This window comes from Uloborus diversus, chromosome 10, assembly GCF_026930045.1.
Source record: "Uloborus diversus isolate 005 chromosome 10, Udiv.v.3.1, whole genome shotgun sequence".
Classification (NCBI taxonomy): Eukaryota; Metazoa; Arthropoda; class Arachnida; order Araneae; family Uloboridae; genus Uloborus; species Uloborus diversus.
Window position 1 is genome coordinate 76,485,743 of NC_072740.1, and position 25,812 is coordinate 76,511,554.

The window sequence follows — 25,812 nt, forward strand, 5'->3', positions numbered from 1 at the left end:
CTGCCAACTGAGCTATCGACGGTTCGTTTAGCAATGGAGAGAAGAAAGTGCATCATTCATTTACAAGTAATAAAATAATTATTTAAGATACAAAAAATATTTTCCCATTCTAAAAATCCTCCTCAGTGTTTTAGCGCCTACACTCTATTGAACTTTATACTGAGGTACCGACGGCTTGCATAAAGCAACTTGGAAGAAAGACTATATTCGTTATCAAGAATACAAATAATTGTTTTAAATATAGAAAATAATTTCTCCGTCGAGCCGGATTCGAACCAGCGACCTATTGATTTCTCTTTCATCGTCTACAGTCCACCGCTCTGCCAACTGAGCTATCGACGCCTCGCGTAGCAATGGAGAGAAGAAAGTGTATCATTCATTTACAAGTAATAAAATAATTATTTAAGATACAAAAAATATTTTCCCATTCGAAAAATTCTCCTCAGTGTTTTAGCGCCTACACTCTATTGAACTTTATACTGAGGTACCGACGGCTTGCATAAAGCAACTTGGAAGAAAGACTATATTCGTTATCAAGAATGCAAATAATTGTTTTAAATATAGAAAATAATTTTTCCGTCGAGCCGGATTCGAACCAGCGACCTATGGATTTCTGTTTCATCATCTACAGTCCACCGCTCTGCCAACTGAGCTATCGACGGCGCGTTGAGTGAAGAAGAGAAGAAAGTGTATCATTCATTTACAAGTAATAAAATATATTTTTTTAAAATACAGAAAATATTTTCCCATTCGAAAAAGCCTCCTAAGTGTTTTAGCAGCTACACTCTATCAATCTTTTTACTGATGTACGGACGGTTTGCATAATGCAACCTGGACGAAAGACTATATTCGTGATTAAGGATAAAAATAATTATTTTAAATCTCTAAAAATAATTTCTCCGTCGAGCCGGATTCGTACCAGCGACCTACTGATTTGTGTTTCATCATCTACAGTCCACCTCTCTGCCAACTGAGCTATCGACGGCTCGTTTAGCAATGGAGAGAAGAATGTGTATCATTCATTTACAAGTAATAAAATAATTATTTAAGATACAAAAAATATTTTCCCATTCGAAGAATCCTTCTCAGTGTTTTAGCGCCTACACTCTATTGAACTTTATACTGAGGTACCGACGGCTTGCATAAAGCAACTTGGAAGAAAGACTATATTCGTGATCAAGAATACAAATAATTGTTTTAAATATAGAAAATAATTTCTCCGTCGAGCCGGATTCGAACTAGCGACCTATGGATTTCTGTTTCATCATCTACAGTCCACCGCTCTGCCAACTGAGCTATCGACGGTTCGTTTAGCAATTAAGAGAAGAAACAGCATCATTCATTTACAAGTAATAAAATAATTATTTAAGATACAAAAAATATTTTCCCATTCTAAAAATCCTCCTCAGTGTTTTAGCGCCTACACTCTATTGAACGTTATACTGAGGTACCGACGGCTTGCATAAAGCAACTTGGAAGAAAGACTATATTCCTTATCAAGAATACAAATAATTGTTTTAAATATAGAAAATAATTTCTCCGTCGAGCCGGATTCGAACCAGCGACCTATGGATTTCTGTTTCATCATCTTCAGTCCACCGCTCTGCCAACTGAGTTATCGACGGTTCGTTTAGCAATGGAGAGAAGAAAGTGCATCATTCATTTACAAGTAATAAAATAATTATTTAAGATACAAAAAATATTTTCCCATTCTAAAAATCCTCCTCAGTGTTTTAGCGCCTACACTCTATTGAACGTTATACTGAGGTACCGACGGCTTGCATAAAGCAACTTGGAAGAAAGACTATATTCGTTATCAAGAATACAAATAATTGTTTTAAATATAGAAAATAATTTCTCCGTCGAGCCGGATTCGAACCAGCGACCTATGGATTTCTGTTTCATCATCTACAGTCCACCGCTCTGCCAACTGAGCTATCGACGGTTCGTTTAGCATTGGAGAGAAGAAAGTTCATCATTCATTTACAAGTAATAAAATAATTATTTAAGATACAAAAAATATTTTCCCATTCTAAAAATCCTCCTCAGTGTTTTAGCGCCTACACTCTATTGAACGTTATACTGAGGTACCGACGGCTTGCATAAAGTAACTTGGAAGAAAGACTATATTCGTTATCAAGAATACAAATAATTGTTTTAAATATAGAAAATAATTTTTCCGTCGAGCCGGACTCGAACCAGCGACCTATGGATTTCTGCTTTACCAACTACAGTCCACCGCTCTGCCAACTGAGCTATCGACGCCTCGCGTAGCAATGGAGAGAAGAAAGTGTATCATTCATTTACAAGTAATAAAATAATTATTTAAGATACAAAAAATATTTTCCCATTCGAAAAATCCTCCTCAGTGTTTTAGCGCCTACACTCTATTGAACGTTATACTGAGGTACCGACGGCTTGCATAAAGCAACTTGGAAGAAAGACTATATTCGTTATCAAGAATACAAATAATTGTTTTAAATATAGAAAATAATTTCTCCGTCGAGCCGGATTCGAACCAGCGACCTATTGATTTCTCTTTCATCATCTACAGTCCACCGCTCTGCCAACTGAGCTATCGACGCCTCGCGTAGCAATGGAGAGAAGAAAGTGTATCATTCATTTACAAGTAATAAAATAATTATTTAAGATACAAAAAATATTTTCCCATTCGAAGAATCCTTCTCAGTGTTTTAGCGCCTACACTCTATTGAACTTTATACTGAGGTACCGACGGCTTGCATAAAGCAACTTGGAAGAAAGACTATATTCGTGATCAAGAATACAAATAATTGTTTTAAATATAGAAAATAATTTTTCCGTCGAGCCGGACTCGAACCAGCGACTTATGGATTTCTGATTTACCAACTACAGTCCACCGCTCTGCCAACTGAGCTATCGACGCCTCGCGTAGCAATGGAGAGAAGAAAGTGTATCATTCATTTACAAGTAATAAAATAATTATTTAAGATACAAAAAATATTTTCCCATTCGAAAAATCCTCCTCAGTGTTTTAGCGCCTACACTCTATTGAACTTTATACTGAGGTACCGACGGCTTGCATAAAGCAACTTGGAAGAAAGACTATATTCGTTATCAAGAATACAAATAATTGTTTTAAATATAGAAAATAATTTCTCCGTCGAGCCGGATTCGAAATAGCGACCTATGGATTTCTGTTTCATCATCTACAGTCCACCGCTCTGCCAACTGAGCTATCGACGGTTCGTTTAGCAATTAAGAGAAGAAACAGCATCATTCATTTACAAGTAATAAAATAATTATTTAAGATACAAAAAATATTTTCCCATTCTAAAAATCCTCCTCAGTGTTTTAGCGCCTACACTCTATTGAACGTTATACTGAGGTACCGACGGCTTGCATAAAGCAACTTGGAAGAAAGACTATATTCGTTATCAAGAATACAAATAATTGTTTTAAATATAGAAAATAATTTCTCCGTCGAGCCGGATTCGAACCAGCGACCTATGGATTTCTGTTTCGTCATCTACAGTCCACCGCTCTGCCAACTGAGCTATCGTTGGTTCGTTTAGCAATGGAGAGAAGAAAGTGCATCATTCATTTACAAGTAATAAAATAATTATTTAAGATACAAAAAATATTTTCCCATTCTAAAAATCCTCCTCAGTGTTTTAGCGCCTACACTCTATTGAACTTTATACTGAGGTACCGACGGCTTGCATAAAGCAACTTGGAAGAAAGACTATATTCGTTATCAAGAATACAAATAATTGTTTTAAATATAGAAAATAATTTCTCCGTCGAGCCGGATTCGAACCAGCGACCTATGGATTTCTGTTTCATCATCTACAGTCCACCGCTCTGCCAACTGAGCTATCGACGGTTCGTTTAGCAATGGAGAGAAGAAAGTGCATCATTCATTTACAAGTAATAAAATAATTATTTAAGATACAAAAAATATTTTCCCATTCGAAGAATCCTTAGCGCCTACACTCTATTGAACTTTATACTGAGGTACCGATGGCTTGCATAAAGCAACTTGGAAGAAAGACTATATTCGTTATCAAGAATACAAATAATTGTTTTAAATATAGAAAATAATTTCTCCGTCGAGCCGGATTCGAATCAGCGACCTATGGATTTCTGTTTCATCATCTACAGTCCACCGCTCTGCCAACTGAGCTATCGACGGTTCGTTTAGCAATGGAGAGAAGAAAGTGCATCATTCATTTACAAGTAATAAAATAATTATTTAAGATACAAAAAATATTTTCCCATTCTAAAAATCCTCCTCAGTGTTTTAGCGCCTACACTCTATTGAACGTTATACTGAGGTACCGACGGCTTGCATAAAGCAACTTGGAAGAAAGACTATATTCGTTATCAAGAATACAAATAATTGTTTTAAATATAGAAAATAATTTCTCCGTCGAGCCGGATTCGAACCAGCGACCTATGGATTTCTGTTTCATCATCTACAGTCCACCGCTCTGCCAACTGAGCTATCGACGGTTCGTTTAGCAATGGAGAGAAGAAAGTGCATCATTCATTTACAAGTAATAAAATAATTATTTAAGATACAAAAAATATTTTCCCATTCTAAAAATCCTCCTCAGTGTTTTAGCGCCTACACTCTATTGAACTTTATACTGAGGTACCGACGGCTTGCATAAAGCAACTTGGAAGAAAGACTATATTCGTTATCAAGAATACAAATAATTGTTTTAAATATAGAAAATAATTTCTCCGTCGAGCCGGATTCGAACCAGCGACCTATGGATTTCTGTTTCATCATCTACAGTCCACCGCTCTGCCAACTGAGCTATCGACGGTTCGTTTAGCAATGGAGAGAAGAAAGTGCAGCATTCATTTACAAGTAATAAAATAATTATTTAAAATACAAAAAATATTTTCCCATTCGAAGAATCCTTCTCAGTGTTTTAGCGCCTACACTCTATTGAACGTTATACTGAGGTACCGACGGCTTGCATAAAGCAACTTGGAAGAAAGACTATATTCGTTATCAAGAATACAAATAATTGTTTTAAATATAGAAAATAATTTCTCCGTCGAGCCGGATTCGAAATAGCGACCTATGGATTTCTGTTTCATCATCTACAGTCCACCGCTCTGCCAACTGAGCTATCGACGGTTCGTTTAGCAATTAAGAGAAGAAACAGCATCATTCATTTACAAGTAATAAAATAATTATTTAAGATACAAAAAATATTTTCCCATTCTAAAAATCCTCCTCAGTGTTTTAGCGCCTACACTCTATTGAACGTTATACTGAGGTACCGACGGCTTGCATAAAGCAACTTGGAAGAAAGACTATATTCCTTATCAAGAATACAAATAATTGTTTTAAATATAGAAAATAATTTCTCCGTCGAGCCGGATTCGAACCAGCGACCTATGGATTTCTGTTTCATCATCTTCAGTCCACCGCTCTGCCAACTGAGTTATCGACGGTTCGTTTAGCAATGGAGAGAAGAAAGTGCATCATTCATTTACAAGTAATAAAATAATTATTTAAGATACAAAAAATATTTTCCCATTCTAAAAATCCTCCTCAGTGTTTTAGCGCCTACACTCTATTGAACGTTATACTGAGGTACCGACGGCTTGCATAAAGCAACTTGGAAGAAAGACTATATTCGTTATCAAGAATACAAATAATTGTTTTAAATATAGAAAATAATTTCTCCGTCGAGCCGGATTCGAACCAGCGACCTATGGATTTCTCTTTCATCATCTACAGTCCACCGCTCTGCCAACTGAGCTATCGACGCCTCGCGTAGTAATGGAGAGAAGAAAGTGTATCATTCATTTACAAGTAATAAAATAATTATTTAAGATACAAAAAATATTTTCCCATTCTAAAAATCCTCCTCAGTGTTTTAGCGCCTACACTCTATTGAACGTTATACTGAGGTACCGACGGCTTGCATAAAGCAACTTGGAAGAAAGACTATATTCGTGATCAAGAATACAAATAATTGTTTTAAATATAGAAAATAATTTCTCCGCCGAGCCGGATTCGAACCAGCGACCTATGGATTTCTGTTTCATCATCTACAGTCCACCGCTCTGCCAACTGAGCTATCGACGGTTCGTTTAGCATTGGAGAGAAGAAAGTTCATCATTCATTTACAAGTAATAAAATAATTATTTAAGATACAAAAAATATTTTCCCATTCTAAAAATCCTCCTCAGTGTTTTAGCGCCTACACTCTATTGAACGTTATACTGAGGTACCGACGGCTTGCATAAAGTAACTTGGAAGAAAGACTATATTCGTTATCAAGAATACAAATAATTGTTTTAAATATAGAAAATAATTTTTCCGTCGAGCCGGACTCGAACCAGCGACCTATGGATTTCTGCTTTACCAACTACAGTCCACCGCTCTGCCAACTGAGCTATCGACGCCTCGCGTAGCAATGGAGAGAAGAAAGTGTATCATTCATTTACAAGTAATAAAATAATTATTTAAGATACAAAAAATATTTTCCCATTCGAAAAATCCTCCTCAGTGTTTTAGCGCCTACACTCTATTGAACGTTATACTGAGGTACCGACGGCTTGCATAAAGCAACTTGGAAGAAAGACTATATTCGTTATCAAGAATACAAATAATTGTTTTAAATATAGAAAATAATTTCTCCGTCGAGCCGGATTCGAACCAGCGACCTATTGATTTCTCTTTCATCATCTACAGTCCACCGCTCTGCCAACTGAGCTATCGACGCCTCGCGTAGCAATGGAGAGAAGAAAGTGTATCATTCATTTACAAGTAATAAAATAATTATTTAAGATACAAAAAATATTTTCCCATTCGAAGAATCCTTCTCAGTGTTTTAGCGCCTACACTCTATTGAACTTTATACTGAGGTACCGACGGCTTGCATAAAGCAACTTGGAAGAAAGACTATATTCGTGATCAAGAATACAAATAATTGTTTTAAATATAGAAAATAATTTTTCCGTCGAGCCGGACTCGAACCAGCGACTTATGGATTTCTGATTTACCAACTACAGTCCACCGCTCTGCCAACTGAGCTATCGACGCCTCGCGTAGCAATGGAGAGAAGAAAGTGTATCATTCATTTACAAGTAATAAAATAATTATTTAAGATACAAAAAATATTTTCCCATTCGAAAAATCCTCCTCAGTGTTTTAGCGCCTACACTCTATTGAACTTTATACTGAGGTACCGACGGCTTGCATAAAGCAACTTGGAAGAAAGACTATATTCGTTATCAAGAATACAAATAATTGTTTTAAATATAGAAAATAATTTCTCCGTCGAGCCGGATTCGAAATAGCGACCTATGGATTTCTGTTTCATCATCTACAGTCCACCGCTCTGCCAACTGAGCTATCGACGGTTCGTTTAGCAATTAAGAGAAGAAACAGCATCATTCATTTACAAGTAATAAAATAATTATTTAAGATACAAAAAATATTTTCCCATTCTAAAAATCCTCCTCAGTGTTTTAGCGCCTACACTCTATTGAACGTTATACTGAGGTACCGACGGCTTGCATAAAGCAACTTGGAAGAAAGACTATATTCGTTATCAAGAATACAAATAATTGTTTTAAATATAGAAAATAATTTCTCCGTCGAGCCGGATTCGAACCAGCGACCTATGGATTTCTGTTTCATCATCTACAGTCCACCGCTCTGCCAACTGAGCTATCGACGGTTCGTTTAGCAATGGAGAGAAGAAAGTGCATCATTCATTTACAAGTAATAAAATAATTATTTAAGATACAAAAAATATTTTCCCATTCGAAGAATCCTTCTCAGTGTTTTAGCGCCTACACTCTATTGAACTTTATACTGAGGTACCGACGGCTTGCATAAAGCAACTTGGAAGAAAGACTATATTCGTTATCAAGAATACAAATAATTGTTTTAAATATAGAAAATAATTTCTCCGTCGAGCCGGATTCGAACCAGCGACCTATGGATTTCTGTTTCATCATCTACAGTCCACCGCTCTGCCAACTGAGCTATCGACGGTTCGTTTAGCAATGGAGAGAAGAAAGTGCATCATTCATTTACAAGTAATAAAATAATTATTTAAGATACAAAAAATATTTTCCCATTCTAAAAATCCTCCTCAGTGTTTTAGCGCCTACACTCTATTGAACGTTATACTGAGGTACCGACGGCTTGCATAAAGCAACTTGGAAGAAAGACTATATTCGTTATCAAGAATACAAATAATTGTTTTAAATATAGAAAATAATTTCTCCGTCGAGCCGGATTCGAACCAGCGACCTATGGATTTCTGTTTCATCATCTACAGTCCACCGCTCTGCCAACTGAGCTATCGACGGTTCGTTTAGCAATGGAGAGAAGAAAGTGCATCATTCATTTACAAGTAATAAAATAATTATTTAAGATACAAAAAATATTTTCCCATTCTAAAAATCCTCCTCAGTGTTTTAGCGCCTACACTCTATTGAACTTTATACTGAGGTACCGACGGCTTGCATAAAGCAACTTGGAAGAAAGACTATATTCGTTATCAAGAATACAAATAATTGTTTTAAATATAGAAAATAATTTCTCCGTCGAGCCGGATTCGAACCAGCGACCTATGGATTTCTGTTTCATCATCTACAGTCCACCGCTCTGCCAACTGAGCTATCGACGGTTCGTTTAGCAATGGAGAGAAGAAAGTGCAGCATTCATTTACAAGTAATAAAATAATTATTTAAGATACAAAAAATATTTTCCCATTCTAAAAATCCTCCTCAGTGTTTTAGCGCCTACACTCTATTGAACTTTATACTGAGGTACCGACGGCTTGCATAAAGCAACTTGGAAGAAAGACTATATTCGTGATCAAGAATACAAATAATTGTTTTAAATATAGAAAATAATTTCTCCGTCGAGCCGGATTCGAACCAGCGACCTATGGATTTCTCTTTCATCATCTACAGTCCACCGCTCTGCCAACTGAGCTATCGACGCCTCGCGTAGCAATGGAGAGAAGAAAGTGTATCATTCATTTACAAGTAATAAAATAATTATTTAAGATACAAAAAATATTTTCCCATTCGAAGAATCCTCCTCAGTGTTTTAGCGCCTACACTCTATTGAACTTTATACTGAGGTACCGACGGCTTGCATAAAGCAACTTGGAAGAAAGACTATATTCGTGATCAAGAATACAAATAATTGTTTTAAATATAGAAAATAATTTCTCCGTCGAGCCGGATTCGAACCAGCGACCTATGGATTTCTGTTTCATCATCTACAGTCCACCGCTCTGCCAACTGAGCTATCGACGGTTCGTTTAGCAATGGAGAGAAGAAAGTTCATCATTCATTTACAAGTAATAAAATAATTATTTAAGATACAAAAAATATTTTCCCATTCTAAAAATCCTCCTCAGTGCTTTAGCGCCTACACTCTATTGAACGTTATACTGAGGTACCGACGGCTTGCATAAAGCAACTTGGAAGAAAGACTATATTCGTTATCAAGAATAAGATAAGATAAGATAAAATTTATTAACAAACAAAATACACATACATAACAGTAAGCAAAATGAAAAAAAGTAAAGTTAAAAAAAAAAAAACTTACAAATTATAAAACATAAATTACAAACTTCATAACAAAACATTAAGAAAATCTTAACTATAGTTCAACACGAGTTAGTATTAAATTCAACACTAAAGAGCGCCAAAGGCACTGTCCGCAGTGTTTTTTAATTGAATTAGTATGGAGTACAAACACAAATATGTATTAACAGAAATATTTACAAATTAATTTTACACAATTAGTACCAATTTTACACAGAACAATTATTGGACTGTTTGACTCCAGAAAAAAAAAACACAATAACTCGCATTGAAACATTCAATAGTATAAAAATTACAATACAAAATCCCCCCCGGTTGGCAAGTCAGTATATTTTATCAGCTAAAAGTTAATTGTTGATAGAATGTCATTATTTTGTATATATTCATTGACCCCTTGTTTATATTTTTTAAAGTTCTTCTCATTCCTAACATCTTCCGTTAGTTCATTAAACAGCCGCGGTGCCAAGTAAAAGAATTGTTTTTTAATAATCGTTTTATTTGGTTTTATAACTTTATATTGTTTACCTGAAATTCGAGTATTATATTGTTTTTCATTAATTTCAAACCAGTTATTGTTGTTATGCAAAAAATACAATATTCTCTGTGCATATATTTCTCTGATATTATAGATTTTCTCTGACTTTTGTAAAATAGTATCGTTTTTATTAAGTTCTTGTTTAGCTCCATAAATTATTTTCAAAATTTTTGCATAAGTTCTATTTAAATTGGTAAGATTTGTTTCATAATCGCCTCCCCATGCACAAATACCATACGTAATTATTGAGTTAATCCAAGCATAAAATAAACATCTAAGAAACTTTTTCCCAACTATATTTCTCAATAGATAGAGCCAATGTATTCTACCTCTTAATTTTTTCACAAGTTTATCAGTATGGCATTTCCATTTTAAATTTTCACTAAAAGTTATACCTAAATAATTTATATTTTCGACTCTTTCTATGGTAGGGCAATTACAGTTATTTGTGCAGTCACATGTTGGTTCGTGATATTTTATGCCTAAATCAATTTTATTAATTCCATTCTTTTTTAAATCAAACTTTATGTATTTTGTTTTATTTATATTAAGAGATAACATATTGTCAGTTAACCATTTATTTATAGCAGTTAAATCAAGTTCCATTTGGTTTTTTATATCATTAATGCTCTTTGCAGAATATGTTAATGCTGTATCATCTGCATATAGAGTAATTGTACCGTATAATTTAATGTATGACATGTCATTAATATATATTAAAAAAAGTAATGGACCTAAAATTGATCCCTGAGGGACTCCCGTTTTTGTTGTTTTATATTTGCTTATACAGTTATTTAGTTTTGTTGCTTGTTTTCTGTCCGTGAGATAGGATAATATCCATTTGTAAGGTATTCCTCTTATTCCAACATTGTATAACTTTTTTATCAAAATCTTTATGCTTACACTGTCAAATGCTTTACGTAAATCCAAGAATACTGCTGAAGTTTCATAGTTTTCGTTAATGTTCGCATAAATTTCACCTGCTAATTTTAATACAGCTTTTTCAGTATTTCTGTTTTGCCTAAATCCGTATTGTGCGTTATGGAAAAAATCATATTTTTCTAAGAAATTCATCAACTGAGAGCTATAACATTTTTCCAATAATTTTGAGAATATTGGTAGAACTGAGATAGGTCTGAAATTATTACAGTCATCTTTAGCACCTGATTTGTGTATCGGTGTAATTATTGCTTTTTTTAGATCATCTATGAATTCCCCTCTTTGTAGACTAATGTTGATGATTTTTGTCACAATTTCTATATGATAATTAGCAATTATCTTAAGTGCATTACTTGTAATTCCGTCATGTCCCGGTGTTTTGTCATTATGCATATTATCAATAATATTTTTAACCCTACTTATTTCCATTGGGTAAATATACATAGAATTTGTTTGGTGTGTTATGTTATTATCATAGTTTGATGCTTTATCGCCGTTTATTTCCACACAACAATTTATAAAAAAGTCATTAAATTTTTCAACTAGTTCATTGCTATTATCTGCATCGATGGAATTCTTATTCTTAATCCCTGTAATATCTTTAATAATATTCCATTGTTTTCTTCCATCTTTTCCAGCATGGACAAATTTTTTATGAAAAAAATCCTCTTTTTCTTTTTTAATCAACTTTTTTAATTGTTTATTGTATTCTTTATAATTAGTTTTATATTCCTTATTATAAGGAAATTGTTTTGTTTTTTTATATAATTTTTCTTTTTTATTGATCATATTTACCTACTCTTGTGTAATCCATTGTTTTTTTAATTTATTAGCTTTTTTTATCTTCTTGTTTTTTTCCATGAATTCCTTAATTTTACTGATAAAAGTGTTATAAATCTCATTTATCTCCATGTTTTCATCTATTAAGCTAGAGAAATTAATTTCTTTAACATCCTGTTCAAAAGTTCTATAATCGATGCATGTTTTAATTATTTGCTCGCTACTCCGATTACGTTTCAAATGTTTTTCTAATAATTTTTTGTTATCAATTTTTACTAGTAATGCATAGTGATCGGTTATTGTTGTTTTATGTACTGCAGCTGTTACGGCTCTATCTATTCTGTAATTACATTTATAAAAGACATGATCAATACAGGATGAGCTTAGGTCATTACACCTAGTTGGTATATCAACATATTGCTTGAAACCCATAGTGTACATAGTATTAATATAATCATTTGTTGTCGTGTTATTCTGTAAAGTATCAATGTTTATGTCACCAATATACAAAATGTTTTTACATACAATTCCTTTTACCTTTTGTTCAAGTTCTAATATATAATCATTTATACTACATTCAATAGCCCTGTAAATAAAAACTATAAAAAAATCAAGTTCCTTATTATACAAGTATAATGCCTCAGCAGTATTCATTAAAATACTCTGATCAGAAAAGTAGTATTTCTCTTTAATGTAAGCTATGACTCCCCCTGATCTATTTCTTTCTCTTGTATTATAAAGTTTGTTATACCCCTTAAGATTATAATTATCAATTTCACATTCCTTAATCCATATTTCACTTAATAACAAAATATCTATATCCATATTTTCAATTGTTATCAAGAGTTCATCTAAATTTTGCCTTATGCTCCTTATGTTCAGATGATAAATGTTTAATACCGCTGTATTGTCTTTTATAAGAAATGTCTCTGCTTCGTCCACGTTATTTAGTTCAGTGATTTTTTCAATTGAATCATAATCCATGAACACCCGTTTACCTCTCTTAATATCGTGGTCTTCCATCGCACAAAAACTGGTTTGAATTATTTCTCAATTTATCCAAGTCCTCTTTCCTCCTTACCTGTGTTACTCTATCATTCTCACTTTTTCGAAGAAAGACCTTTCCTCCTTTCATCCAAACAAATTTATAATCATTTTCGCTCTTGAATTTTCTGGCTATAAAATGTAATTCCTTAACCTTTCTTGTAACATGTTCATTGATAAAAATCTTTTGTTCTTCAAATTTATTGTTAATCATGGTCGTGGTTAAATTTTTATTATCTTTGGTAGCTCTGAGCCACGTATTACGTGTGAGAATATCCTTAAATCTCACTATAATAGGTTTTATTCTATTTTTACTTTGCGTTGGAACTCGGTGCATGTTAATTATTTCACCTTTTTCTTCTAGATGCAACTCAGTAGCCATCTTTCCAATTATATCATTCAGATTCTCTCCTTTTTCCTCAGGATAGTTGTTAATTTCAATGTTGTTTTCTTTCGATCGAAGTTCGATTGCATCTTCCCGTTCGATGCTTTCTATCTTATCGTTCAATGTTCTATTTTCCAGCACCAATTTTCTATTTTCTTCTCTAACTTGTTTTATTTCATCGACTATACCGATAAGTTTACTGTTCATTTCTTCAGACGATTTATTGCAGAAATCCAGGGATTTTTTTAGTTCACCAATTTCTTCTTTAATAGGCTTCAGTTCTCGTAAAAATTGCCCTTCGAAACTACGGAAACAACTCTTGATTTCATCTCTAATCATTTCTATAGTTAAAGGAGTTTCAGCATTTGTGTCAGCACTAGCTGCCTTAAAATCTGATGTCATTTTAATATGTATGACTTTGTTTGAATTTTTGTTTACTTTATTTATACTGCGGAGCGTTTTTTGAAAAATGCCACACTCTATCATAAAAATTTCAATCCGCTAACCTTAATTCTTGGATTGATAATTGATTTCACACTAATGCATGCTTGAGCCCTTGAACAAAGTGTAAAACTTTGTGACAGAACTTTCCATAACAGTTTTTACTGTATGCCAATGTAGAAGAGGTAACAAAATCACATGAAGTTTTAGTCAAAATATTAAATCACTATTTTGAATAAAATGATCAATTCAGTTTCTCAAGAAATTGAGACAGGATTTGATGAGATATATTTATCATTGATCTGTCCAATATTATGTAGATCGGTTATATAAAGCGAAAAAGAAAATATTACACTTATAAATAAAATGTATAGCACGAAGTAAGAGGAATTGTTTTGTGAATTGCGACTACTTTTTAATGACGCTAAATGAATACTAGCCCAATTTAAAAAGTTTTCTTGGTTAAATTAAAGAGCGGAATTTGAAAGAAATGTGTTTTTTAATATAACTTTCTTGCTTCATTGTTTTTTGACTATTTCAATCAGGTCAGTCATTTTATAGTAGATAACTTTTGTGTCTCAACTTCAATATTGCTTTATTGTTCTTAACATTAAAACCATTTTATTATCACTTCCTGTTAACCAATATGTATTTTATACCGTACTGAGGAAATTCATGTTCAAAAAACTCGACCCCACCAAACGAAATGCTGAAATGCCGCCCCTGCTAGAGCTTGTCCACTGTTGTGACTCGAAACTTGTTGAAATTCAGAGAAAGAGCAGGAGAATCAATATGTAATGTCTATAAGGTGAGTTGTAGACAGTTTACAAAGCTTGAAATTTAGATGACATTGATGATAGGAATAAATTCTTTGGTTTTTGATAATTTCCAACTGACTAGCTATTAGGATCAGATATTTATCAAATGTCTCTATCGGTTTTTAGATTTCTGTGACATTTTATGTTCGCAGTAGATATTCGTCCGGATCTCCCGCCGTACAGGAGCAGTGGTCATTTGACTTTGTTTTAAATTGTACTTAGGAACCGTCCACAAATGATGTCACGCTTTGAGGGGAGGGGGTTTCTAAAAATTATGGGAGTTTGTGACAAGGGGGATGGATGAGAAAACAAGAAGTGTGGCATCATGCATTTTTTAAAATAACAACATGCTTTTGGAAAAACAACTTGACATGAGGAAAAAAAAAGGGGGGGGGGGAGTGACACTTTGTGACAAAGGGGAAGTTGGTCAAATTTATATTTAAAAAAATTGAGGTGTTAGTAGAGAGAGCCTCGCATATGCTAGTCAGCGATCCGACTTAGAGAGACATACCCTCGTCGAGTTTCTTGGTAATTTATGTAAAACGAGCTGGGGATGTGTGCATCACATGACTTCCTTTTACTCCAATTTAATGTCATTTTCTTATTATTGGCAGTTTTAATATGATTCAATAGTTTACTCTCTAAATATCACCAACAGTGGCCAAATTGAAACCAGATTTAAAAAAAAAAAAAAAAAAAATCGCGAAATTTGTCACCAAGTTGGCGACAAAACTTGGCGACCAAAAAGATTGGCGATATGTCGCCAAGTGTCCGCCAAATTATAACACCACTTGAGTTTACATCGAAATTAACAATGATCCCCCCCAAAAAGGGGCAAAAAAAACCCTTTGGAGCATCCGAATGCAACCACAAAGGAAGGTGCACAATGCACAACTAGATCCCACTAGGAGTCTACGTACCAAATTTCAACTTTCTAGGACATTCCGTTCTTGTGAGTTATGTGACATACATACACACATACGCACATACATACGTACATACAGACTTCACGAGAAAACTCGTTGTAATTAACTCGGGGGTCGTCAAAATGGATATTTCAGGTGTCTGTACGTTCCTAGGCACATATCCACGTGTGGTCGGGTTGAAAAAAAAACCCAACATTCATTTGGGGGTGAGCAAAATGGAAATTAAGGCCGATTTTTGGGTGAAAATTTTTTTGCGAATACAATACTTCCTTTTTTGTAAAAGGAAGTAAAAATATTAAATGTAGATTAAAATATTACAGACACAATGGTATAGGGTTCTCCAAGCAGAATTGAGCAAATCGTAGGGTTGTCGCGATTCGAATATTCAATTATTGAGTAATATTTTATATTTTCTGCCGATATCTTCAAATTTTGCAGGACTCGGCAAATTTTCTGCAGATTTTTAAAATTAGAAATAGATCTTCTTTTTCACTTATTCGGTTCAAAACTTGATATTTTCGCAGGAAAAAGATTATGCGAACTTATACAAAATTCTGCAAAAATTTTGCAGATCTCTGCAAAAATTCGTCTTTAGTTTGAAGATACTTGCAGAAAATCGGCAGAAATACTTAATTACTGAAGCTTCCAATCGCGACAGTCCAATGATTTGCCCACTTTTGTTCAGACAACCCTATACCATCGTGTTTGTAATATCTGTACCTCAGAGCCAGAAGAACGTAAGTCACATTATGACAATTTTACAGTAGAGAAGAAAAATTTTTTTCGGGCGCAGGTAAAGGCGCTCTCTTTTAACCCTGGAAAAAATTAAAAAGGATTTTTTATAAGAAATTTCGTTCACATGGCTCGATGCGGAATTGGCATCCTCATACAATGCACTAATAAACAAACGAGCTGATCTGTGCATCACATGACTTCCTTTTACTCCAATTTAATGTCATTTCCCGATTACTGGCAATGTTAATGTGATTCAACAGTTTACTCTCTAAATATCATCGACAGTGGCTAAATTGAAACAGATTTAAAAAAAAAAAATCGCCAAATTTGTCGCCAGGTTGGCAACAAAACTTGGCGACCAAAAGACTGGCGATATATCGCCAAGTGTCCGTCAAATTATAACACCACTTGAGTTTACACCGAAATTAACAATGATTTCCTCCCAAATAAGGGCAAAAGACCCTTTTAGAAACACCCGAATGCAACCAAAAAGGTAAGTGCACAACTGGATCTCACTAGGAGTCTACGTACCAAATTTCAACTTTTTAGGACTTACCGCTCTTGACTTATGCGACATACATACGCACATCTGCACATACATACGCACATACAGACGTCACGAGAAAATTCGTTGTAATTAACTCGGGAACCGTCATTATGGATATTTCGCGTGTCTATACGTTCTTAGGCACTTATCCACGTGTGGTCAAGTCGGAAAAAAAACCTCACTATTTATTCGGGGGTGAGTAAAATGGAAATTAAGGTCGATTTTTGAGTGAAATTTTTTTCGCGAATACAATACTTCCTTTTTTGTAAAAGGAAGTAAAAATCGCAATTTTTGATCTTATGTCATTCTGGCTCTGAGGTACAGATATTTTTATCTGCATTTTATGTGTAACTAAGGATGAAACTCGTTCAGGGTAGCTCAATCTAAGTCGGATCTTAGACTATAATTTATGGTGATTTCATGCCAAACCAAATTTTCAAAAAAGTAATATTTCATGAGAAAAAATGAATCAACAAATATTAATTAGTGATCTGTCATTTCCCCATTTTGGTGTGGGGATATTCTTAAACTAACCTATTATTACACTTTGGGCAGTTCACTCGTCCGTGAGAACCGATTGCAGATGAAAATCCCTGATTCTTTCCGTGGAACGTTTCGGGATTGCGCAGGTTTTCACCTATTTCCCATAAAATTAAGTATGTTTGCAAAAAAGTTTCCTGAACTGCTACAAGTTGAACGAATGCAGACTTTTTACTGTTGTGAAAAATATTTTTAGCTACCAGTTTAAAGATTGAGTGATCTTGTTTCTTAAGTGTATCGGCTTCTGTTCGATTACGGCCCGTCCATATTAACTAAACTCCCATTGAGAGTGAATAAGTCATTGGATAGCTGCAGCTTTACAAGGCAAGAATTGCAGGCAAGGGCGTTGTTTGGTTTTTACTTGCGATTCTGTCCTAGCTTTGGCCATGGTTGCATCAATGCTTCTGGTTCTTTCTTGGTAAATCATAAAGTTCTAATCATTTACAATAAACCTACCCTATTTTTCTCGAAGATTCCCGAGGCATGTCTGGTTTTAACCAGGGAGATTTCCAAATTCTGCAGAAACTTTGAAGGATAATTTCAGAAAGGTTACTTAGATTTTGCGGTAAACGTTCCTGTATTTTGCAAAATATGTTACAGGCAGTAATTGGGCACATCAGCTGCCCATTGTTTTCCAGAAAAGTTTCTGAATTGTTTTTACTGAGTATTATCGAGTTTGTGCAATATCCCCATCATGCTATATTTCAATTTTCAGGAAAATCGTTTCTCCGGAAATCTATCGCAACTATTTTCTAAGTCATAGAGGCAAGGAAACGAATAGAGGAAACGAAAAGTGTGGTTCAAGGGTTCTGAAAATATTTTACTGTGTCATAGAGAAGCTTTGTTCAACTTCAATTTGAAATTTTTTTCCTCTTCAAAAGCAGGAGGAAAGGTTGAAATATATTTTGAAGAGACGGAATGCTCCACAGTCAGTGGTGTAGTATTTTATGGATTTGAGGGGGAGGATCATACCCCCTCATCGACGGGACAAAAGAACAAAGACAACGCGTTATCGGATCTGTTTATAATTTACAAAACCAATTTTTTTCTTCATTATTTGTCCTTTTTGAAAAAGAAATTAAGACAAATTTCAGCAATGAAGTTTTTTGGCAAAACCAGCAACCGGAAATATATGAGCCTTCAATTTGCTCTTTTTTTACTTACTGTCTCAGATAATTAGTTTTTTAAAAATAAAATGTAGATGAGCGATTTAAAAATTATGTGGTTATTTGAAGTGAAAAAAAATCAAACAATAGTTTAGCTTAAATATAGTCAATCATCGCCTTTTCTTCTCCTGAATATCGAACAATTTTTCCTCAAATTATAAGAGGGCAAATCAGTTGACTGTAATAGTCTTTCAACATAAAAATTACTTGAAATTCCAAAATTAAACTGATCACTTTTTGATTTAATGCCTCTAAACTTCAAAATGCATTTAATCACATTTTGGGGGAATAAAATGCTCTTTCACAAGCTGCAATATGAAGACTGTAAAAACTCATGTGTTTTACAGGAAAGGTTGCTTGCACCGTGGTTGACGTCAACTAGCGGCGAAACTCACAAAGTGCTATTTCTGACAAGTACTGTAAGTTTTGCAGTACAAAAAAAAAAAAAAAAAAAAAAAAAAAAAAATAAATAAATAAATAAAATAAAATAAATAAATAAATAAATAAATAAATAAACGTACTCTAGTTTCACCTCGATTACATGTAGTAATATTATTTTATTAGTACAAATTTTCATGAAATAGTTGACAGCCAGAAAAGAGAAAGTTCATCCAGATCGAGGGTGGTAGTCGAACCCACTACCTCAAGTGTACCAAGCCATCCCTCATACCGCTCGGCCACTGAGGCCTCTCCATGGCAGATGACGCCATCAATACGTACTTACGTGTTGCCGTTGCCGTTCGGCTCCGCAGAAATTTGCGAGAGGGTTGCTTTTTGGTTACATGGCTTACGTGAAAGGAAAAACTCCGAATTATCTGATTCCAGAGAAGATTACATTACAGCAGCGGAAGGGGGTGCACAGGGGGGGGGAGAGAAGGGACTCCTGTTGGCTCGGGCCTGAGTCTGAAGGGGGCCCAATATTTTTAAAATGAGGGGTGAAATATTGGGGTAAACAACATGGAGGGGGGCCTCAAAGTTTCTATACCGCCCCCTGCATTACAGATTACAGTTGCTCTGATTCCAAAAATACCGCAAAAAGTTAAAAACTACAGCATATTTTTAGTGTAGATAAGCTTGATTAATCACAGTTATGTGAACTTGAGCTATGTTATTTCTGTGCTGCAATGAACTTATCACGTAAAAATGATTCACCAGTAAAGTGCAAAAAATCAAAAAGTCATGATTTATTCCAGTGACTCTTAACATTTTTTTCGCGACGATGTACTTTTTCATACTTAATTTAAAAATTAGACAGCTTTTTTACTCTATAAAAAAGTAAAAGAATTTCACTTGATTTATTAGTTAGTAAATTGTCTCCAAAGATAATGTCGAAAAATTTAAACATTGTCCTTCATAACCGTTTGTACCTTACGCTTCGCCTTCAAAGTTTTTCAAATTAAATTTTCCCAACTTAACTGGAGCATTAAAAGAAAAAAAAATAACATATTAAAAAATTAAAATTAGACTTAGTGTTCCCCTTGATGAAAATTTAAAAAATTGAATACGTAAACAACTTTCTGTTGCAGTCTAATAGCAACAGTAGACACCAATTATTCTCAATCCTCTCACACTATTTCGAAAAATGAAATAATATTCACGGGTTTCCTGAAAACTGATAAAAATAGTAAGCGAATAGAATTTTATTTTCGAAATAACAATACTTTTACTTTCGAGAAAGATCATAATATTCAAATAAAAGATGTTTCAAGACAAGTTGCTAACATTTTCTTCAAACATTAAATCATAAAACAATGAAATATGATGATATGGCTTCCACAAAAGATACGAAGTTTATCAGAGAAACATATAATAACCAGATATTAACAATCGATACATGCTTTAATCTCGGGGAAAGAAAGTCGAAAATAAAACACAACGTTTCGTGTCCAAAAGCTATAATAAGAAACGGGCCCGAGTTTTGATAGCTCTAAAAGTAATCTTCAATCGAGTTCCTTCATTTCCGCATGCAATGAAAAAGCCTTTAGAAACTAAGGGAAAGAGGGTTTGCGTTTTATTATAGCATTTTCACCCTCAGCGTTGTTTCATTTTATGGGCATTCTATTTCTCTTTCGTTATCAAAAACTTTTGTACTTTATATGGAGTAAATAGTTTGGCTAAATAAAGAGATTAAGATCGTCCCTAAAAGTTTGAAATATAGTATTGGAAGAATGTCTGATTTTTAAACTAAAAATACAGTACGACATTAAAGTGTAATTGTAGATAGAAGGGCTTGTCCTTCTGAAATGGAGGGAATCAGTTTCGTAAATATACTCTTCGACATAAAAATTAATCCTGTGTCACTCAACATTTCGAAATAATAATAATAATAATAAATTAAAAAATTAAACGACCCACCCTATTGTACATGCCATCCATGAATAATGTAAAATGGCACTTTGACTCGTATCAAAACAAGATACCATAGCATAAATAAACTAAAACATGATTGCTCCAACTGCATTTAAATCTATAGCAATACTACCGGCGCTAGTATCAGTATCGTTATGAGCTGAAGAAAGAAAAGAGAAAAAACAACTGCAAGTGGAGAGGGGGGGGGGGAGAATAAGAAAAACGCTCAGTTTTTTATATTCATCAATTTTTTTTAAATTTTCAAGTACGATTATGAAGCATTAAGAATGTTTGAAATTGATATTAAGACATTCAATTGGTAATAAATCAGAAACCAAACCAGAAAATATATTACAGCAGAACGCCAGAACTTCGATTATCCAATCCTCTTTTAACCGAAGCCTCGTTTAATCGGAATCGGTCTTCTTCAATTTTATTTTTCTTTAAGCCAAAGATCGCCGGAGGCAGCCCTTTTGATTGTAAAAACCGAATTAGTTTTGTGTTTGTATCACGTCACCCCCTCCCCAAGCCCACCGGTAAATTTCTTGAATACTAAATAATTCTTGTTTTGAAGTGTTGTTCAATTCTAAAACGTTCGAAGTGAAAGTAAAGAATTGCTGTTGCATTAAGTAATTACTTTTTAAGCAATCATGTTTTAAAAAAAAAAAAAAACAAGAAATAAAGTTAACTACATTATAAATAAAATAATATCGATTTACGTTTGCTATATTATGTCTTATAAAATTTACACTGCATTTTTTGGCTTGTGTGATTGAAACTGAATAACTTTATTGCTTATAATTGTGTTAATATAGTTAAACGTTTCATTTTTAGTAGTTATTTTACAAATGTGCACGTGTTTAAATGAAGAGTTACAATTTCAACGGTTTGTTGACAGCCATTTTAAGGAACCTTCTAGTTAGAGAGTCCCTTTATGCAGAACTATTGCGGTCCACAGGGCACAGCATCCAGTCTTTAATGTGCCACCAGAAAGACGCGAATGCCAATGGCACGGAATTTTGACGCCCAGTTTCACCCTAGACTAAGATACTTGGACTCTTTTCGATGTAAGTTGAGCCCTACTGATTTCATTTTGCCGAGAGTACTCAAGGCCAAACGAATACTCTAAAGATCTTTTACGTGCCACATAATCATATTACATGGGCGTTGACTATGTTTTGTATTACAAAAATCCAGTGACTGGTCGCTTGGACCACATTTCAGAACCCGGGTTCAAAGGGGAGACCAATGCCTTAATACCATGCACCCCAGATGAAGCCAGAACAATATCAATTTGCCAATTATTCATGCCGATATTTATCATTAAAGTAAAAACTTATTTCCTAGTGATTTTGTTTTTCAATTCAAAATAAGTGTCCCATTCATTATTATCAGTGACTCATTCAACCTCATGGATGGAACGAGTGGACTTCTTAGACGTTTTTATTATCGCTAATTACTGGTATTTTCCTGCAAGTTAAAAAAAAATTATTACTGCTACTAATGTAATGAAATTTTTTTGAGCATTTGAAAAAAAAAAAGAACAATATAAAAAAATAGAGAAAAGTAAAAAAAAAAAAAAAATCCATCCATTACCACTCTTCTCTATATTAGCTGTTAGTTTCTATTTTAATGACGATAAAATAGTTCATTATAAGTCCAAAAACTAATGGCAGAAAAAGCTTACGCCCTGCTAGTTGCGGCTCTTTTCCTCAGTTAGTGACCCTCAACTAAATCCGCCGATGCTAAAAATGATGTAAAACTTACATCAGCAAGAGGATTTTTCCCTTCCGTGTTGTTAAAAGTGTAAGATAAATGATTAGAAATCAGAAATAGAAAATTAATACCCTTGGTAGACTTAATCATTTGCAGCAGTGGTTGGAAAGAGAAGCATTAAGTATAAAAAAAATATATCACTGGCTTATAAGGGCTGGAAATGAGAAGTAGAATAATCAGAAATTACCACTGTTACCCTTTAGTTCGCTTATGCTTATACAGAACAACTCCAAAAAGTTTTGAATTAATTTTGGGAAACACAAGGGATTTTATTTAATGGATTTTTTTAACCATTAAGAAGCTTTTTCCTGAAGCAAGGGAGCCACTGAAACGCTGGCATTCGTGCAGTTAACAAATTTTGATGTGTCTATGACTCCATGAGAATCATAAAGTTGGGTCGTGGGTAGCCTAGTAGATGGGGCACTGGACTCGGAATGGTTGGGTTCCGGGTTTGGATTCCTTAATATATCGAGTAGGGTCTGTCGGGGTCATCTGGGTATAAAAATGACCTATCTTGAACTATTCAGTCCTGTAATAAATTTATAGGTGCATATTTTTTTTCTTTTTCTTGTTTCAGCTTAGCATTATGACTTTTCAGAAAAGTTTTCCATAAATTACATGTTAATAGGCCCATTTGCACATAAATGGCAAACATAAGTTTCACTATACCCAAATTACCCCACGAATGAGGGAATTTGGGTATAGTAATGGTTAAAGAGCAAAGCAGGGTTTTAATAACAATCTTACTCGATGTTTTCAAACTTAGGTTGAATGTAGGTACAATAGAAATAATGAGATAATATAAATACTAATTGTTATAAGTATTGAGATAGATTTTAGACTGAAAATGCTGCAAAAAGAGCACAATATGACAAGCCGTTAATAGACGGGAAGTAGTTTTTTGTTACAGAACATTTAAGCAAATTTTAACAACCTTCCAATTCATTTTTAACATAGATTACCTTTGGTAGTGAGGATGCATACATGCCTATGTTTGTAGTAAAATAAAATTATTATTTGTCCTTCTGATTGGTAAAATGTAATACCCAAATTACCCCACGTTTTTAAATCTTTAATTACATGAAAATTAATTACGTTATATGTTTCAATTCAATGCCAAATTAAAGTAAACATATGTAATGTCTACATACCTAAACTTGAAAAGCATAGAGTGGCGGGGGAATTAGCGGCACTATTTGGAAATACTATAGTTGTTTTGCATTGCATTGACATCTCCAAAATGTTGAATTTATTTTTCATCAATATCAAAAAGAGTGTTGGCAACAATTTTTTACCATATATTCATGGGTAAGGATGATGTTTATAACTGAATTTTTGTAGTTGTATCAAATGAATAGTTTTCATTTTATTCAATAAAATAGAACTTAAACCCAAATTACCCCGACTACCCAAATTACCCCACTGGATCCTATACATGCGAGGTACGTACTAGTAAAATCCATGGATCTTTAAGTCCTTGGGGTCAGTCGCTACATTTGATGCAGAGTACCACTTTCCTCTTAAGCCCAGTGCCGAAATTGTATAGGCCTCAGTGATCCGCTTACCATGGTTTTCTGGGGCCATTTAAACCCGATAAACCTATTAAACTGGTAGGTGCTTGGATCTTTGAGGTGACAATTCTATAATACAAGCGAAAAAGTAATGTAATAACTTTTATCAAAATACAGACGGGGAAAATGGGATGGGCATATTATGCGAATCGATGAGAGGAAAAAAGTTATTTTGGAGCAAAGTCAAATTGATGTAAGACCGAATGCAAGCTTTAGCTAAAATTAAGAAAAAAAATCATTGCATTGAGAGTTAAGGAGTAAAAACATCCTAGACTAGAGTAAAAATTACCACTTTGTAATATTTTGGGTTTATTTTTTTTATATATTACTAGCTGTACCCGGTGCGCGTTGCTACGCCAACAAAAAATACATCATTATACTGATTTCCATGACAATCGGTTGAACGGGGCAGAAGTTGCTACTCTGCAGTGCCACCTGGTGGCGAGTGGCTGCAATGTGCATATTATGCACCTTCTCCGTGGAAAAATACATATATATAGCAATTTTCATAATAATCGGTCCAGGTAGCAAGTGAAGCCGTGACTATAATCAAATTTTGTACTCACGCAGTTTGCAAGATCAATCAATCGCTAAAAATATCAAATAGAAAAAGTTTTAAATCCCCCCGTTGCATGAAAAGCCATAAAGCAATAAAGAAAGAATTTATTTGTTCAAACTCAAGAAAAATGGCAACAGCTAACTTCTTATCAATGAGATCTTTCATGCGAATTAATTTCTGCAGCCGATAATTTTATTCGTATTTATCCAATGGATTGTGACTTAAATTGGAATAAAAAATGAACTATCGATCAGATTTTTTTCGAACTGGTCTATAAACATTCCCAGTACCAAAAATAACAAACGGTGAAAGTTTCAGTCAAATCTGCCGAGTAGTTTTTGAGTTCATGGATGACATACAGACAAACATTCATTTTTATATATATAGATGCAGCCGCAAGTCAATTTTACGTGCTATATTTATTTCTCAGCAAGGTGTCATAGTGACAACGTTGTTGTAATTTCTTCAGTCATCAAATTTTGGTTCAATATGAGCCTAAAGTTGATTTATTTCTTTTATAGATTTACCCAACACTAAGAAAACGAAGTCAGAATTTTCAGGAAACTTCAAAAGGCCATGGGCGATCCTTACTGTCGCATCACCAAAGAAGAGCATTAAAAACCTTTAATTTCCTTAAGTTAAACACAACTAATATGATACCAGATGAAAGCAAGTATTTGGGGAAAACGAATTTGAATAACTCTTTATTCAACCTCGCCTCAGTTTCCAGCAGTCTTATTTTTCTTATTTCTTTTTTTGATGCACCCTGAAGTCTTCTAGGTCAAAAAACTTTGTAACCAATTAGATAACAAGCGGCGGGAAGCTTTATTTATTTTTATAATTGTTAGAGCAACTTTCGAAATGAATCCAACGCCTCTCGATGGATAAGTAGTAAAATTAATTCCTGCTAAAGTGTGCATCTGGAGGGAATACTTCCTCAAAGCATGACCTCAAAGATGTGTTTGTGACAAGAAGGGTTGAAAAGTCCCAAAATATCTCTAAAAGTGTTTTATGTTGAATGTTTTCGCCAACTTTTGCTTACATACATTGTTTCATTACTGTAAATAAAATTTTAAAAAATCCGAAACGCACGTGGAAAATAATGGGCAGCTG

General features: G+C 34.0%; 1 protein-coding gene and 13 non-coding genes across 14 annotated transcripts; all 14 read right to left on the minus strand.

Annotated features, from left to right (window-relative positions):
• Positions 1 to 575: 575 nt before the first annotated feature.
• On the minus strand, positions 576 to 662 carry Trnay-gua (transfer RNA tyrosine (anticodon GUA)). Its single transcript is given in 2 exon segments — positions 576 to 611; positions 626 to 662. It is a non-coding gene; the product is annotated as a tRNA-Tyr (tRNA).
• An 876-nt stretch (positions 663 to 1,538) lies between these two features.
• On the minus strand, positions 1,539 to 1,625 carry Trnaf-gaa (transfer RNA phenylalanine (anticodon GAA)). Its single transcript is given in 2 exon segments — positions 1,539 to 1,574; positions 1,589 to 1,625. It is a non-coding gene; the product is annotated as a tRNA-Phe (tRNA).
• A 233-nt stretch (positions 1,626 to 1,858) lies between these two features.
• Trnay-gua (transfer RNA tyrosine (anticodon GUA)) lies at positions 1,859 to 1,945 on the minus strand. Its single transcript is given in 2 exon segments — positions 1,859 to 1,894; positions 1,909 to 1,945. It is a non-coding gene; the product is annotated as a tRNA-Tyr (tRNA).
• A 1,833-nt stretch (positions 1,946 to 3,778) lies between these two features.
• Positions 3,779 to 3,865, minus strand: Trnay-gua (transfer RNA tyrosine (anticodon GUA)). The gene is given in 2 exon segments: positions 3,779 to 3,814; positions 3,829 to 3,865. It is a non-coding gene; the product is annotated as a tRNA-Tyr (tRNA).
• A 542-nt stretch (positions 3,866 to 4,407) lies between these two features.
• On the minus strand, positions 4,408 to 4,494 carry Trnay-gua (transfer RNA tyrosine (anticodon GUA)). The gene is given in 2 exon segments: positions 4,408 to 4,443; positions 4,458 to 4,494. It is a non-coding gene; the product is annotated as a tRNA-Tyr (tRNA).
• A 233-nt stretch (positions 4,495 to 4,727) lies between these two features.
• Trnay-gua (transfer RNA tyrosine (anticodon GUA)) lies at positions 4,728 to 4,814 on the minus strand. The gene is given in 2 exon segments: positions 4,728 to 4,763; positions 4,778 to 4,814. It is a non-coding gene; the product is annotated as a tRNA-Tyr (tRNA).
• A 553-nt stretch (positions 4,815 to 5,367) lies between these two features.
• Trnaf-gaa (transfer RNA phenylalanine (anticodon GAA)) lies at positions 5,368 to 5,454 on the minus strand. Its single transcript is given in 2 exon segments — positions 5,368 to 5,403; positions 5,418 to 5,454. It is a non-coding gene; the product is annotated as a tRNA-Phe (tRNA).
• Positions 5,455 to 6,007: 553 nt separating this feature from the next.
• On the minus strand, positions 6,008 to 6,094 carry Trnay-gua (transfer RNA tyrosine (anticodon GUA)). Its single transcript is given in 2 exon segments — positions 6,008 to 6,043; positions 6,058 to 6,094. It is a non-coding gene; the product is annotated as a tRNA-Tyr (tRNA).
• Positions 6,095 to 7,607: 1,513 nt separating this feature from the next.
• Trnay-gua (transfer RNA tyrosine (anticodon GUA)) lies at positions 7,608 to 7,694 on the minus strand. Its single transcript is given in 2 exon segments — positions 7,608 to 7,643; positions 7,658 to 7,694. It is a non-coding gene; the product is annotated as a tRNA-Tyr (tRNA).
• Positions 7,695 to 7,927: 233 nt separating this feature from the next.
• Trnay-gua (transfer RNA tyrosine (anticodon GUA)) lies at positions 7,928 to 8,014 on the minus strand. Its single transcript is given in 2 exon segments — positions 7,928 to 7,963; positions 7,978 to 8,014. It is a non-coding gene; the product is annotated as a tRNA-Tyr (tRNA).
• A 233-nt stretch (positions 8,015 to 8,247) lies between these two features.
• Trnay-gua (transfer RNA tyrosine (anticodon GUA)) lies at positions 8,248 to 8,334 on the minus strand. Its single transcript is given in 2 exon segments — positions 8,248 to 8,283; positions 8,298 to 8,334. It is a non-coding gene; the product is annotated as a tRNA-Tyr (tRNA).
• Positions 8,335 to 8,567: 233 nt separating this feature from the next.
• On the minus strand, positions 8,568 to 8,654 carry Trnay-gua (transfer RNA tyrosine (anticodon GUA)). Its single transcript is given in 2 exon segments — positions 8,568 to 8,603; positions 8,618 to 8,654. It is a non-coding gene; the product is annotated as a tRNA-Tyr (tRNA).
• Positions 8,655 to 9,207: 553 nt separating this feature from the next.
• Trnay-gua (transfer RNA tyrosine (anticodon GUA)) lies at positions 9,208 to 9,294 on the minus strand. Its single transcript is given in 2 exon segments — positions 9,208 to 9,243; positions 9,258 to 9,294. It is a non-coding gene; the product is annotated as a tRNA-Tyr (tRNA).
• Positions 9,295 to 12,845: 3,551 nt separating this feature from the next.
• Positions 12,846 to 13,673, minus strand: LOC129231060 (uncharacterized). Its single transcript, XM_054865308.1, has one exon. It carries the CDS (start codon positions 13,671 to 13,673, stop codon positions 12,846 to 12,848), a length of 828 nt encoding a protein of 275 aa, XP_054721283.1.
• Between the last annotated feature and the right edge of the window lie 12,139 nt (positions 13,674 to 25,812).

Bases quoted from the DNA above. Each gene is read 5' to 3' on its own strand.
- LOC129231060 (XM_054865308.1), bottom strand. From the start codon at position 13,673: ATGACATCAGATTTTAAGGCAGCTAGTGCTGACACAAATGCTGAAACT.